The following is a 15,788-nucleotide window of genomic DNA, read 5'->3' as shown; positions in this document are numbered from 1 at the left end:
TCTCTTGCCCCTTTCACACATCATTGATGGGTTATCAATCACACCCTTACAAAGCTTTTCTGCTAAAAGAAACATATTGGGCCTCGGTGCGTTCCCCCGGGGTGGAGGAGATCCAGAGAAAACACAGAAAGAGAAAAAGAGATAGAAATGATCACAATTAAGATTGGCAAAAGAACAAATGTTATTAAGCCATTTCCTGTGCTGGTTAAATGTTTCTCACCCATTAAAAAATTGGAAAATACCATATTTTGCCACTAGATGGTGGATTATAAGAAATTCCTATGATGTTTAGCACCATCTAGTGGCTAAATGCAGCATTTTCTGTTTTAAATCAATGAGAAACAGGAAACAAGAGATACAAATGGCTACAATGAACAAAAGAACAAATGTTAATAAAGCTCCGCACATATTTTCATCTTTATATACATCGTTTCCTTTCGGCTCGCATAACATTTGGGGAATTATTATTTATTTATTTTTTACTTGCTGTATCGGTCTCGTTGCCATGGGGGTCCCTTGTGATCTGCCATTTCCGGGCCGCGGCGATCTACGTCAGATCCCGCCTGGGAGACGCGTCTCACCCTCCTCCAGGAATCAGTGGGCATCGCCGCAGGATTTGTTGCCGTAACAACGGGGCGGGGCCCTTCCTCCATCGCCGTCCGATGTGATGGCGACCGGGCGCACTGTCTGCGCTACGCCCTGCGTCGGATCGGGAGGGGCATGCTGGGTATCCAGCAGCACCTTATCCCGGGAAGAGAGTCCTAGCGGGCTTCAAAAAGATACTCGGAGCGGGACTGAATTCCAGACATGATTATATCATGTAGACAAGCAGAGGGAATTCTGAAAAATAATAAAAAATGATGTGGGCGGAACTCCGCTTTAAGCCATTTCCTGTTCTGGTTGAATGGTTTTTTTTTTTTTAACAGTAAAATAGGTTTTTATTTAAAAGTATTAAAGTTACAATGACACAGTACATGGACGACATCTTGTGCATAAGGTCGCAAGAAAAAGCAGGAAGAACAGTTCAGTCGCAGCTGATAAACCTTTACCTCGAATGTTTATCACCCATTAAAAAATGGAAAATACCAGATTGTTCCACTAGATGGTGTTAAGCGTCATACGAAATTCCTATGATACTTAGTGCCATCTAGTGGCCATGTGCGATCATTTCCATTTTAAATAAATGAAAATCCATTCAACCTACGCAGGCGATGGCCTAACAACATTTGTTTTCTTGCCCAATTCACACATCATTGATACGTCTCAAATCGACCGTTTACAAAGGTTTTCTGGTAAGAGATCTATAAATCGGGCGTGTTCATTGGGGTGAAGGGGAAGCAGATAAAATATGGAAAGAGAAAAGAGATACAAATGTCTCACATTCATATACAAAATTCATTTTTACTTTTTTCCTACATTTTTTTTGATTTTTACATTTTTTTTACTTTTTTATTTATTTATTTTTTATTGAACTTTATTGCTATCATTGCTGGCATGTGAAGGTGGGGGGGTGACAGGAGGGGTCATTATATTTTTTCAATCTAAATATAATTCTATTACAATGGGGCTAACAAGTCCCCTGTGAAGGAGCTATGTAACTCTAAATATATATTATATATAAATATATATATAAAAATATTAAATGTAAAAAAAAAATAATATATATATTTTTTTATTTTTTTGACATTTAATATATATATATATATATATATATATATATATATATATATATATATATATATATATATATATATATATATATATATATACACACACACACACACATAATATATATATATATATATATATATATATATATATATATATATATATATATACACACACACATAATATTATATATATATATTAATTTGACATCAATATTTTTAAATCTTTTTAACATTTAATATTTTTTTTTACAATTTTTGAACTTCCTATGATAATTTGCACCACCTGATGGCTAAACTCAGAATTTTCTATTCAAAAATCAATAGGAAACAAGGAAAGGTCTCCTAACATTCATTCATTTTTTTTATATTTTTGCCCCGTCCACACATCACTGATGGGTTATCAATCGAGCATTTAGAAAGATTTTTCGGTGAAAGATCTGTCGGGACTCAGCACGTTCACCGGGGTGGAGGAGATCCGGATAAAAACCATGGAAAAAAGAGAAAAAGAAATACAAATGGCTACAAAGGGACAATGGCAAAAGAACAAATGTTATTAAGCTATTTCCTGTGCTGGTTGAATGTTTATCGCCTATTTAAAAAAATGGAACATGCCATATTTTGCCACTAGATGGTGTTAAGCGTCATACGAAATTCCTATGGTACTTAGCGCCATCTAGTGGCCACGTGCGATCATTTCCATTTTTAATAAATGAGAATCCATTCAACCAACGCAGGCGATGGCCTAACAACATTCGTCTTCTTGCCCAATTCACACATCATTGATCAAATCGACCATTTACAAAGGGTTTCTGCTAAGAGATCTATAATAGGGCGTGTTCATTGGGGGGGGGGGGGATGAGAGATGTGGATAAAATACGCAAAGAGAAAAGAGATACAAATGGCTACAATGATAATATGTGGAGGGGGGGAGGGGACGAGGGGTCTTCTGATGATTAAAGTGGACCTGCCATCAGAGCTTTTCATGTTGTGCGCATGCATGGTAAGTAATGTGCCGACCTAAAGCCATCTATAAACGATATGAATAGATTGTACAATCTCTGTACAACCTTCATTATGGTGGCAACACAAGTACCAATCTGATCGAATGATTTTCTTTTTGCACAGAACCAGACAATAAAAATAATTATCGAAAAAGATATGCATAGCAGCTCGCCGAATGAAAATGCATTTACATTCACGAGTGGCGGAGACGGCGAAAGAAACGAATGTTATCAAGATATTTCCTGTGCTGGTTGAATGTTTATTATTAACTAAAAACAGAAAATACTTTGCCACTAGATGGCGCCAATCATCATAAGAAATTCCTGTGATACTTATTACCATCTGCTGGCCAAATGCGGCATTTTCTGTTTCAAAATCAGTGAGAATCCACTCACCCAGCGCAGGAATAGTCTAATAACATTCGTTCTCTTGTCCCCATTCATACAGCATCGTTATCGATCAACATTATGAACAAAACTGATCAATGTCAGAAAAATGTTTTCTGATTTGCCTGGGCAAAACATCTAAATTGTATGATAGTAGAGAGACCGATATGATTGGTAGGTGGATAGTGCGCCGAGCGATCGTTTGCATATTCCGACCGTATTTTTCATGTGGATCGATAGATGCCGTGCATGGCCACCAGAATCTCGGGATGTATTCCACACCTTTATGATGGTGGGAGCTTTCCCTTTAAGTGGGCAGACACACCTGAGGTCAGTAGGAGGGGCTCTTGATCATGTGGCACTGTGATTGGCTGCGCGGCGATGACGTCATTGGAAGCCCATCCCATAAGATGGTAGTTGACCATGCGCGGTCGGTGATTGAGCGCTCCCAGAGAACATCACAGCCACACATAAACCCGGCACATAGGTGCAATTCCCATCCATACATGCATTAGGTGCCATAAAGGGGTGAAAACCGATCGTTCAATTCGAATCAATGGCACCATCTGGTGGCCGAATGCGGCATTTTCCACAGCTATTTCCTGTGCTGGTTGAATGTTTCTCATTGATTGAAAAACTGATAATATTTTGTCACTAGATGGCGCACCGAGCACCATAAGAAATTCCCGTGATACTTGGCACCATCTGGTGGCCAAACACGGAATTTTCTAATTTTTAAAATCAATGAGAATCCAGTGCAGGAAACAGCCTGTGAACGTTCGTTCTCTTCCCCCCATTCACACATCATCGATCTGTTATCAAATTATAAACACTACTGATCAATGTCATTAGAAGGATTCCGATTGGTCTGGACGAAAAATCTAAAAATTGTATTAAAGTAAATAGACTGATATGATCGATAGGTGTATAGTGCGCCGAGCGATCGTTTTGATATTCCAATGTGGGATCGACACACATGCCGTGCATGGCCACCAAAATCATGGAATTTCAGGACGCATTGAACCCCTTTATGATGGTGGGAGCTTTCCCTTTAAGAGGGCTGCGACACCTGAGGCTGGTAGGCGGGGCCTTGATCATGTGACGCTGTGATTGGCTGCACAGTGATGACATCATAGGAACCTCATCCCATCGATGGTATTTGACTGCGAGCTGTCAGTGATTGAGCGATCCCCCAAACCAACACAGCCACACCTAAACCCGGCACATAGGCGTTATTCCCAATATATACAGTATACATTAGGCTGCCATAAAGGGGTTAAACCAATTGTTCAATTTATATCAATGACAGGCCAGTTGTTGGTAAATGAAATCAGATTGGACGCTGAGATTGTATTGTGTATGGTCACCTCACGAAGGTCGTGGCGCCCCCCCCGACAATGCCTCTATTTTTATCTCTAGGAGGACAGCACCATCTTTGTTCAGGCATCATCTAGTGTTACCACCTACTTCCTGGACTGAGACGCTAGCTCCTAAAAGACACAATCATGAAAATCCCGAAGTCGATGTTCACAAATGTCTGACACACATCAGCCCCTGCGCTGCAGTCTTTCACCTTGTGATTTGTTACAATGTTGCAGTCTGACCCCCGGATGGAGGAGATCGAGGAGTGATCTGGGGGTCTCAGAACTCCCGTGGAGCATTATTTGCCCCTCTCAACAGCACATCCATATATAGACAGGGGCTCTTTGCACCGAACTGTGCTCGGCCGGCAGCTCCCCTGCCCCCCACCACAGCTCCCCTCCCCCACCACCGCAGCTCCCCTGCCCCCCACCGCAGCTCCCCTGCCCCCCACCGCAGCTCCCCTCCCCCACCACCGCAGCTCCCCTGCCCCCCACCGCAGCTCCCCTGCCCCCCACCGCAACTCCCCTGCCCCCCACCGCAACTCCCCTCCCCCACCACCGCAGACGTATCAGTCCGCGTCCAGCTGGCTGCAACTCTGACAAAGTGTCACTTCTGTCTGATATCAATTATCTGTGCCGAGATTTATGGATTGTACGTTGTATGGAGCGCTGGCAGCCCACATTAACCTTTTAGGGATAAGTGCTCAGCGGCTCGTCGCTAAACGCCGCGCCAATAACGGCAAAGAACTGGGGAATGGATTTAAGGGAAGGAGGCGGCGAAATAAAGAAACTGGAAATGATTCGAGGACAAAGTGCACCTGTCAGGCCCCAATCACACCTGGCTAATCCGAAACGCGTGGGTTATTTTTTTTTCCGAGCGACACGCATATCACTCAATGGGCTGCTCTATGAGCGGCAAAGTGGCTCCTGGAAATTATTGTCACGTTGCGGTTTGCGTGGCTCTTATTGAGCGTTTTGCCACATTTGTCGGGTGTTTTTTGCGCGCGGCTAAACGTGCATTTGCGTACCGCGTTTGGGGCGTTATTAACAATAAATGCCATGGCAAGTGCGATGCATATTTTTGGCACATTCTGGAAATGCGCCGATATGAACGGGGCCTTCAAGGGGCTGATTAGTTTGCAGGGACCTGGAAATAAGGCGGCCAGCGTGTTCCCGGCCCCGCCCACTTACACCGCAGCACGAGCCCCTATTATATCTACTGCAGCATTACGCCGGCGCCGCACATATGCGTTGTTGTGCAGTGAGCAGCCAATTTATTTTACACGCGACAAACGCGACAGACGCTTAAGTATCTTTATATATATATATAAAAGAAAAAAAATAATAATATAATAAATAAATTCTACATACACAGATTTTCTGCACAACTTGCTTGGCACAGGGAGTGCGACATGCGTTTTTGGTGGGAAAGTAGGCTGAGACGGTGCCAAGTGGCACTGGGAAAAGCCTGCTGAATCTAGCTGTAAAGGTTATAAACATATATATCTGAAAACGCAAGATAAATGGAAGATACTTTATGATTTTACTTCTTTAACCTCCCCTCCCCCCCTCCACATTGACACGCCAATCATCGATTTCACCCATTTCACATATCAATCGATGGCGGTCTGGGTCTCCTCTAATCATAAGGAAGCGCCAGTCATTTCATGTTATGTATGAACATGGCGAGCCGATGATATATCGATCTCCCGGTGCAGCCCCCTCGCCCGCCCGCTGGGCCCTCCAAGGCTGGTGACAAAATCTCCCACTGAGATAATGAACCCGGGGGAGGGGATCTCGTCACTTTAATTGGCCTCGGCTGCAATTATTGAGAATTTTCCTTTCCATTGCCTAAATCTGCTGAGCAGAATCTGTGATGGTGACAACCGGAGAGAGAAAAACCATCATTTCCTCATCACCGACTGAAAACTGGAAGCGGAGGAAAGAAGAAGAACAATGTAACTGAAGACAACAAAGTAACTTGTTCAGAGTCTCGGTGATGTCACTGGTCTCTAGTGATTGGATAGGCTGTGTTCCCATGAATATGAAGGGTCTCGGTGATGTCACTGGTCTCTAGTGATTGGATAGGCTGTGTTCCCATGAATATGAAGGGTCTCGGTGATGTCACTGGTCTCTAGTGATTGGATAGGCTGTGTTCTCATGAATATGAAGGGTCTTCTGATGTCACTGGTCTCTAGTGATTGGATAGGCTGTGTTCTCATGAATATGAAGGGTCTCGGTGATGTCACTGGTCTCGAGTGATCGGATAGGCTGTGTTCTCATGAATATGAAGAGTCTCTGTGATGTCACTGGTCTCTAGTGATTGGATAGGCTGTGTTCTCATGAATATGAAGGGTCTCGGTGATGTCACTGGTCTCTAGTGATTGGATAGGCTGTGTTCTCATGAATATGAAGAGTCTCGGTGATGTCACTGGTCTCTAGTGATTGGATAGGCTGTGTTCTCATGAATATGAAGGGTCTCGGTGATGTCACTGGTCTCGAGTGATCGGATAGGCTGTGTTCTCATGAATATGAAGAGTCTCTGTGATGTCACTGGTCTCTAGTGATTGGATAGGCTGTGTTCTCATGAATATGAAGGGTCTCGGTGATGTCACTGGTCTCTAGTGATTGGATAGGCTGTGTTCTCATGAATATGAAGGGTCTCGGTGATGTCACTGGTCTCTAGTGATTGGATAGGCTGTGTTCTCATGAATATGAAGGGTCTCGGTGATGTCACTGGTCTCTAGTGATTGGATAGGCTGTGTTCTCATGAATATGAAGGGTCTCGGTGATGTCACTGGTCTGTAGTGATGGATAGGCTGTGTTCTCATGAATATGAAGGGTCTCGGTGATGTCACTGGTCTCTAGTGATTGGATAGGCTGTGTTCTCATGAATATGAAGGGTCTCGGTGATGTCACTGGTCTCTAGTGATTGGATAGGCTGTGTTCTCATGAATATGAAGGGTCTCGGTGATGTCACTGGTCTCTAGTGATCGGATAGGCTGTGTTCTCATGAATATGAAGGGTCTCGGTGATGTCACTGGTCTCTAGTGATTGGATAGGCTGTGTTCTCATGAATATGAAGGGTCTCGGTGATGTCACTGGTCTCTAGTGATTGGATAGGCTGTGTTCTCATGAATATGAAGAGTCTCGGTGATGTCACTGGTCTCTAGTGATTGGATAGGCTGTGTTTTCATGAATATGAAGGGTCTCGGTGATGTCACTGGTCTCTAGTGATTGGATAGGATTTTTTGGGGGAAAACTTGCTGACTAATAAGGTAATGAGAGATCATTTTTAGATTGGTGTTATTTGTGAACTTCCTGAGCGTTTTAATTCTCAGTATTATTTTCAGGAATATTTGCTCCTCCTCCACCAGCAGAACATTCATTCTCCGGAAGGTTCCGGTTCAGAAGCCGTAGAATGGGCGCTGAAGACGGAGGAACGCCGAGTTGCTTTTGCTAAGCGGCTGTATTTTAATTAGAAATGTTGTTGTTGGTTTTCGGCTTTCATTGTGTTTTGGGAAAAGTTGTTTATTTGCATTTGAAAATGCCATTTTTATTATTAAACATCCTTTCATCCCTCTTCCCGGCATTGTAACACCGGCCACATTCACACCGGCTGTATGCAAATCATCGGGCTGCTTATAAAAGGCGACCAACCGGAATGGAGTGGAAGGGATGGATTTGCATATTGTTCTGCGTTGTTATTGTGTAATTGGGAGGTAGATTTGGACGAAGGACAATTCCTGCTGACAGATGTGAAAACATCTTGTAAAAAATAAATAAAAAAAAAACTAATTTGCGTAAAGGCGAGATAAAGATAATGAAAGCGTAGAGTGTGCGGGCGGACAATGGACGGGGCGTTTTTGGAAAGAGTTTTTAAAAGTTGCCAATTGCTGCGCTTGGAAAATGCAAAGTGCCGCCGCCGCCGCCGCGTATTTATTTATTACTGAATTCTTTGCCTAAAACACTGGCGGGCGGAAAGTAATCAATGTAGACCCGAAGTGCAGGAATCGTTATTTGTTCTTCAGCCAGGTAGAACCGTATTGGAGGAAACACTCCGCTCCAAGCTGTCCGGGGGGCGCTCCAATCACACTGCTGTGAGAGGACTTTGAAGAATTAGGGAAAAAAAAAAAAACATGTTCTTCTGTAAACGATCCATTACAAGCTTCCTAGCAGCTCAGCGAGACGATCGCTATCTCAGGAGGAAGGAATTATTTCCATAGCTCTGACATATACCGCAGTGCTGTACAGAGAACACCGAGTCAGACACATAGGAGTCTGCACCAGAGGAGCTTACACTCTAATGTCCCCTCCCCCACAGTCACATACAACTCTGCACCAGAGGAGCTTACACTCTAATGTCCCCTCCCCCACAGTCACATCAGTCTCTGTACAGAGGAGCTTACACTCTAATGTCCCCTCCCCCCAGAGTCACATCAGTCTCTGTACAGAGGAGCTTACACTCTAATGTCCCCTCCCCCCCACAGTCACATCAGTCTCTGTACAGAGGAGCTTACACTCGAATGTCCCCCCCCCCACAGTCACATACGACTCTGCACCAGAGGAGCTTACACTCTAATGCCCCCCCCACAGTCACATACGACTCTGCACCAGAGGAGCTTACACTCTAATGTCCCCTCCCCCCCCTCCCTTGCACACTATTATTATAGTTCTGACATATACTATGGTGCTGTACAGGTGAATATTACTGTTCTTGAGGTTTTCGGACCTCATTGGTGATTGGCTGGCATTTACATGTATATTTAATATATTTGTTTCTAATTATTGTAATACACGACAATATAAAATATTGGTTCTGCTGCATTCCTTAACTCACCGAGAGGTAGAGTCACCCCTTAATCGCCCCCCCCCCCCCATATTTGCAGCGTATAATCACATTAGTGCCCGTGGGGGGGGACATTACTTAATGCGTTGTTCGCAGCGCCCGCGCAGAGCGTGCGGCCGGATGCAGACTGAACAACCTGCGGGCTCTTCTCTGACTTTCCACCAGAATAAGAGGAAAGGATTGGATTCCCGCTGTGAGGACGAGGCGGATTGATGAGCAGCGCTGCCAACTATAAATATACATGGCGCGGCGTTAACTTTTTTTTTTTTTGTGACGGCCGCAGTGAACATTCACATAAATAGTCGGAATCCATTTTTCTGCGGCTTCGCTGCTTTAGCCGGAGTTTTACTTTACAGAGAAAAATGTAAAGAAACAACATTGTATCGCTCAAAAGGGGGCGCCGCGTCAGCCCGACCTCGCCGCAGCGCTGCTGTGTGAGTAGCCGACAAGATATTTTTTATTTAGATTTTTTCTACACCTGCACATATACATAACCCCCCCCCCCCCGTGTCCGCCATCAGGGGGAACACTCCTCTATGAGCGTCTCAGATATGCCGCTTGTAACCCTTTTTGGGTAATGATGGCGAGTCGCATTGACAATTAAATACTCCAATGTTCTGATTATTATGCATGTTGGTCAACCTCGGAGATGGGTAGGGGGTGGAGACAAGGAGCGGTCCTCGGAGATGGGTAGGGGGTGGAGACAAGGAATGGTCCTCGGAGATGGGTAGGGGGCGGAGACAAGGAAGGTCCTCGGGAGATGGGTAAGGGTTGGAGACAAGGAATGGGCCTCGGAGATGGGTAGGGGGTGGAGACAAGGAATGGTCTTCGGAGATGGGTAGGGGGCGGAGACAAGGAAGGTCCTCGGAGATGGGTAGGGGGCGGAGACAAGGAAGGTCCTCGGAGATGGGTAGGGGTGGAGACAAGGAAGGTCCTCAGAGATGGGTAGGGGGTGGAGACAAGGAAAGGTCCTTGGAGATGGGTAGGGGGTGGAGACAAGGAAGGTCCTTGGAGATGGGTAGGAGGTGGAGACAAGGAGCGGTTCCTCGGAGGTGGGTTGGGGGGTGGAGACAAGGTAGGTCCTTGGAGATGGGTAGGGGGTGGAGACAAGGTACGGTCCTTGGAGATGGGTAGGAGGTGGAGACAAGGAGCGGTCCTCGGAGGTGGGTGGGGGGTGGAGACAAGGTAGGTCCTTGGAGATGGGTAGGGGGTGGAGACAAGGTACGGTCCTTGGAGATGGGTAGGGGGTGGAGACAAGGAATGGTCCTCGGAGATGGGTAGGGGGTGGAGACAAGGTACGGTCCTCGGAGATGGGTAGGGGGGTGGAGGACAAGGTACGGTCCTTGGAGATGGGTAGGGGCTGGAGACAAGGTACGGTCCTTGGAGATGGGTAGGAGGTGGAGACAAGGAGCGGTCCTCGGATGTGGGTGGGGGGTGGGAGACAAGGAGCGGTCCTCGGAGGTGGGTGGGGGTGGAGACAAGGTAGGTCCTTGGAGATGGGTAGGGGGTGGAGACAAGGTACGGTCCTTGGAGATGGGTAGGGGGTGGAGACAAGGAATGGTCTCGGAGATGGGTAGGGGGTGGAGACAAGGAAGGTCCTCGGAGATGGGTAGGGGGTGGAGACAAGGTACGGTCCTTGGAGATGGGTAGGAGTGGAGACAAGGAGCGGGCCTCGGAGATGGGTAGGGGGGAGACAAGGAGCGGTCCTCGGAGATGGGTAGGGGTGGAGACAAGGAGCGGTCCTCGGAGATGGGTAGGGGGTGGAGACAAGGAGCGGTCCTCGGAGATGGGTAGGGGGTGGAGACAAGGAATGGTCCTCAGAGATGGGTAGGGGGCGGAGACAAGGAAGGTCATCGGAGATGGGTAAGGGGTGGAGACAAGGAATGGGCCTCGGAGATGGGTAGGGGGTGGAGACAAGGAATGGTCTTCGGAGATGGGTAGGGGGTGGAGACAAGGAAGGTCCTCAGAGATGGGTAGGGGGTGGAGACAAGGAAGGTCCTCGGAGATGGGTAGGGGGTGGAGACAAGGAAGGTCCTCGGAGATGGGTAGGGGGTGGAGACAAGGAAGGTCCTCAGAGATGGGTAGGGGGTGGAGACAAGGAAGGTCCTCGGAGATGGGTAGGAGGTGGAGACAAGGAGCGGTCCTCGGAGGTGGGTGGGGGGTGGAGACAAGGTAGGTCCTTGGAGATGGGTAGGGGGTGGAGACAAGGTACGGTCCTTGGACATGGGTAGGAGGTGGAGACAAGGAGCGGTCCTCGGAGGTGGGTGGGGGGTAGGGACAAGGGGTGACTCAGAAGGGCGGTGTTCCTGCAACTATTCTCTAGGGGAAAAGAAAACTGGTTTTATTGGAACCGTTTGAACCAAGGTAGGTATGTGCCATACTGGAGGGATCTCCTGGAAGTGAGAAATTGCTGTAGTAGGCACCCCTGCTATATTGATCTCCACTAGCTTTCTGGTTTCATGCCAGGTGGCTGCCCAGCTGCTTGGGTCGCTCATTTCGGCACAGGCGCCATTCAAGAAGAACACTTCCATTTTCTCAATGAATGCAAAGGTGAGAGGTGAAGAATGTGACATCACCACACCCCATCCATTCAGAGAACGATTTGCATTCATTGAGAAGATGCAAGAGTTCTCTGAATGGCGCCCATGCCCAGCAACCGGCCTCCTGTGTTCACAGTTCCACGGGAATCCATGGTATGGTACGTTGATTTGATCAAATATTGTATGGCTCAGAGCATGGGAACAAAGTCTTACTTTGGAAGTTTGCAGTCAGGGTGGTATGGTCCATTGGTCATTGGTCTAAGCTGGGCCAATGTAACAGTGTGGAGATTGCAAGAATATAAATCTTCACAAGTGAGATGAATTTGTTACCACATCGGGGGGCCCCCATTGGAAGTGTTCCCCTCTCTTCCTACTCTGGAGTTACACCTGTAACATTTTGGATTCCCACCACTTTCTGTCCTGGTGACAATGGTGAACCTCCATTGCAGAGACAAAGTTCCACACTCTATCCAAACTAGAAAACAAAAAGGTTTCGGGTATACAACTCTTCATGAGTAGAGTTCTTCAAAATTGTTGACCCCCCCCCCCCCCCCCCCCTCCATTATTTGCTGCATTAATCTACCTCACTTGTTTTCAGAAGAAAAACGTCTTGTTGGATCTTTATGGCCCTCCAGGCCGGGTCCAGGTGGGGCTTTTCAGTTAGATGAACATCGTGTTCTACAAAGATCCAGGGAGGACAATCAAACCTCTATTCTACATCAACTTTAAACTGGGACCCCTCATGTAAGGAGTAGAAGCAGCCTCAGCCTAGACCCAATCCAGGCAACGACTCCCACTGACGCGCTTGGTCCCACCTATGGCGCGTGGCCTGGGTGGGGTATGGGCTTAGGCTGCTTCTATGCCTTACAATAGGGGTTTGTGCAAATGTGCAGCTCTCTGCACTTTTTCTTTCCTCATTTGACTTCTATGGAGTGGAGACGAGCCCATTCCAGGGATGCACTCCAAGCGGCTGACAGCAGATGAGGAAATACTAGAGCTTCATTTTTTGTATGGGTTCCCCTTTCATGACCCTCTTTTCCCATTTTACGACTCCTCACTTTACTATGTCCTTCAATACCTTTTAGTTTTGGTGACCATTACAGAACAGACACACCAGACAAAACCCATGTTGATCTGACTGCAACTGCAAGACGTGTGCAGTGGAGCCATAAAGCACAATCACTGTGCAAGACTAGGAAGCAGAAAGTAGGGCATGCAAATTTAATAAGCAAGTATGACTTCCCATATATCAAAGTCACCCGCATCTTTATAAGGGACCATTCACACTACAAGGTGGAGCACTTCAATGTGTAATGAGAAACATCCAAATCTGACAACAGGAAGGGTCTAAACACCCATCTGACCCCCATCCAGTATAAATGGTCTCAGAGTGCCCTTGTGCAGCGCTATCTGGACCTTTGGGCCTAAAAACCAAAAGTAGCAAAATCAGATTTGGCCAGACAAAAGTGAAGAACCTCTGTAATCCACAACGCCAAATGACTTCTCTTTGAAACAAACATCACCTTATTACCTGCCTAGTCTTTTGGGTGAAAAGACAAATTCTTTGTAATGACCTCTAAAACGGACTAATTGTAAAGGATGAGAGGCATGTCCCAAGCCATGACTCCCAACTTCCGAGAAGGGTCCTGGAGGACAAGGCCAACATCGGTCCGCCTCTGCTAACCTTCATGCTCCATCTGGCATTTGGATGTGGTTGCTCTTAGGACCTAAATGGTTACGTTTATGGAGCCAGAACTTGTAATAAGTGCAGCTACCCTTCATGGGTGTCCAACCTGCGGGCCTCCAGTCCCGTCATTTCTCTGCTTTTGGGAGTCAAATCCCATCATGCCTCTGGCTTTGGAGTCATGCTCGCAACTGTCAGCCTTGCAATGCCTCATGGGACTTGCCTTGCAATTCCTCATGGGACTTGCCTTGCAATGCCTCATGGGACTTGCCTTGCAATGCCTCATGGGACTTGCCTTGCAATGCCTCATGGGACTTGCCTTGCAATGCCTCATGGGACTTGCCTTGCAATGCCTCATGGGACTTGCCTTGCAATGCCTCATGGGACTTGCCTTGCAATGCCTCATGGGACTTGCCTTGCAATGCCTCATGGGACTTGCCTTGCAATGCCTCATGGGACTTGCCTTGCAATGCCTCATGGGACTTGCCTTGCAATGCCTCATGGGACTTGCCTTGCAATGCCTCATGGGACTTGACCAGGTTGGATATCAGATCCTCTTCAATATGTCTGTCCTCTGGAGTAAACGCACTCAGATCACCCAATACTTTCATTTCGCGATCAGAAAATTAAACGTGAGCTTGGACCTGTACAGGACATTGAATATGTTGTCGGATTTGTAAAAGATGACCTCTGTTGTGAGGCGTTTTGGACGTGTCCAAAATTTATATTTATGATAGGGTCACCTAACCCTTGGACCTTAATCAAAATGACATCTGATATTTCTACATTAAGAGACTTTTGTCAACACCCCTGGACATCTCCATTTTATGAATCCAACCAACATTTGGAGTTTTAACCAAGAAAGACCTTGGCAACATCACCAAACTGGTCTTACCTCAAGGGATGATGTCATCAGTCCCTAGCCAATTGGAAGGCTGCAGTTCTATGAATATTGATTTAGCTGCCCCCCTCTTCCATGGTAAGTAATTACTCCAACCTTAAACTCTAATTTAAGGTCAATATGTCTAACGATCCATTGCTGAGCCCCCTAAAGTCTTAAATCTGGCTGAAACCCGATGAGCGACCAATAAAATGTGACAGTACTGCTAGCTCTTACGAAACCCTCATCATCGTCACAATGAAGAAGAAGAAGAAAAAAAAAAAAAGAGATCAGATTTCACAAAAACGGTTACATTAAAACTTATGCTGAGTATGGCAAAAGCGCGAGTCCCTTTAGATTTATTAGAGAGCCCTACAGATACAACACACATAGAACGCCAACCGGGAGGTGAAGACCTGTCTAGACTCAACAGTTAAAAGGAGGAAGCGGTACAACATTAGAAACTGATGGGACGGTGGGGTTTGGTACTATGAGGCACAGAAACAGTCATGTGTACAAAAACAGAAGGTACAATTTTTATTTTTTTTACTGTACCCTTAAGATGTCCTCGCCCCAGGGTCACAAAGCCGGAGGAGATGAAATTATGTAAGTCAGGCCCTCCGCTCCGGTAGATGTCTTTTCCGTAGTGTCCTGCTGGGGAAAAAAGCAGACCGTCAGACACATTTCATGAAGTCAGACCCAACCCTGGAACCCTCCATGATTTCAAGGAAAATGGTGAGGGGACGAAACTGGACGCTGCTTTGGTGACTTCTTTTAAACTGATTTACTCCATAATGCTACATCTAATGAATGGCAGTTTTGGCTTTACAAGATTGGGTTGCTCATCTGAAGTCCCGCCCCAGTTTGGAGATCGGGAGTTACGTCATAAGTGGGATTTCTATGATGCGATTGATTTTCACTGTATGGCCAAAGGTATTGCTTCTCGGCCTTTTGGCTAAGATCAAGTGTCGTACCTGTTCTTATCGATGTCCAGGAGAGATGCTGCACTTCTATTCTGGCAGGCATGACTGGCTGTATAGTGTCCTTCTGTTGGGGGCTCTGAAGGCCTGTAGTGGCTGGAACAGAAATCAGGGGGAACCTGCAGGATGTGGGGCACAAGGGTAATTCCCCTGGGATGGACCCAGTGCCTCCTGATTTGAATGGGTCTACCTTGTCTGGCCATGGGCTAGGAAGGCACAGACTCCGCGGTGTCAGTGCCCCATGGCAGTTGGTCGCCCCAGGGGTAGACATGTGCAATTTGTTAAGTTCCAAATTCGTTTTTTTTTAACAAATTTTGACAAATTTGTTAATTCGGAAACATTCAAATTAACGGAAATCGGTTTTTTTCGAATATTCGTAAATGTGAAATTCGTAAATCCAAAACTAGATAATGTGAAAATCCAAAATCCTGAAAAT

The 15,788-nt window shown here is 46.2% G+C and overlaps 1 protein-coding gene and 1 pseudogene across 1 annotated transcript in view; one reads left to right on the top strand and one right to left on the bottom strand.

Moving 5' to 3' along the window:
* SHISA6 (shisa family member 6) overlaps window positions 1-15,788 on the bottom strand; it is a 266,401-nt gene that overhangs the window by 146,735 nt on the left and 103,878 nt on the right. Inside the window, 1 exon segment of the mRNA XM_077458537.1 lies at window positions 14,928-15,023. Within this exon segment, the coding sequence (XP_077314663.1) occupies window positions 14,928-15,023 (96 nt within the window).
* On the top strand, window positions 15,308-15,385 carry LOC143937557 (U2 spliceosomal RNA; annotated as a pseudogene).

Source organism: Lithobates pipiens, unplaced genomic scaffold (genome assembly GCF_037356315.1).
Source record: "Lithobates pipiens isolate NorthernLeopardFrog02 unplaced genomic scaffold, aLitPip1_a1.2 Scaffold_28, whole genome shotgun sequence".
In the NCBI taxonomy this organism is placed as follows: domain Eukaryota; kingdom Metazoa; phylum Chordata; class Amphibia; order Anura; family Ranidae; genus Lithobates; species Lithobates pipiens.
Note: the sequence above shows the minus strand (reverse complement) of the source record. Positions and strands in the feature narration are given on the sequence as shown.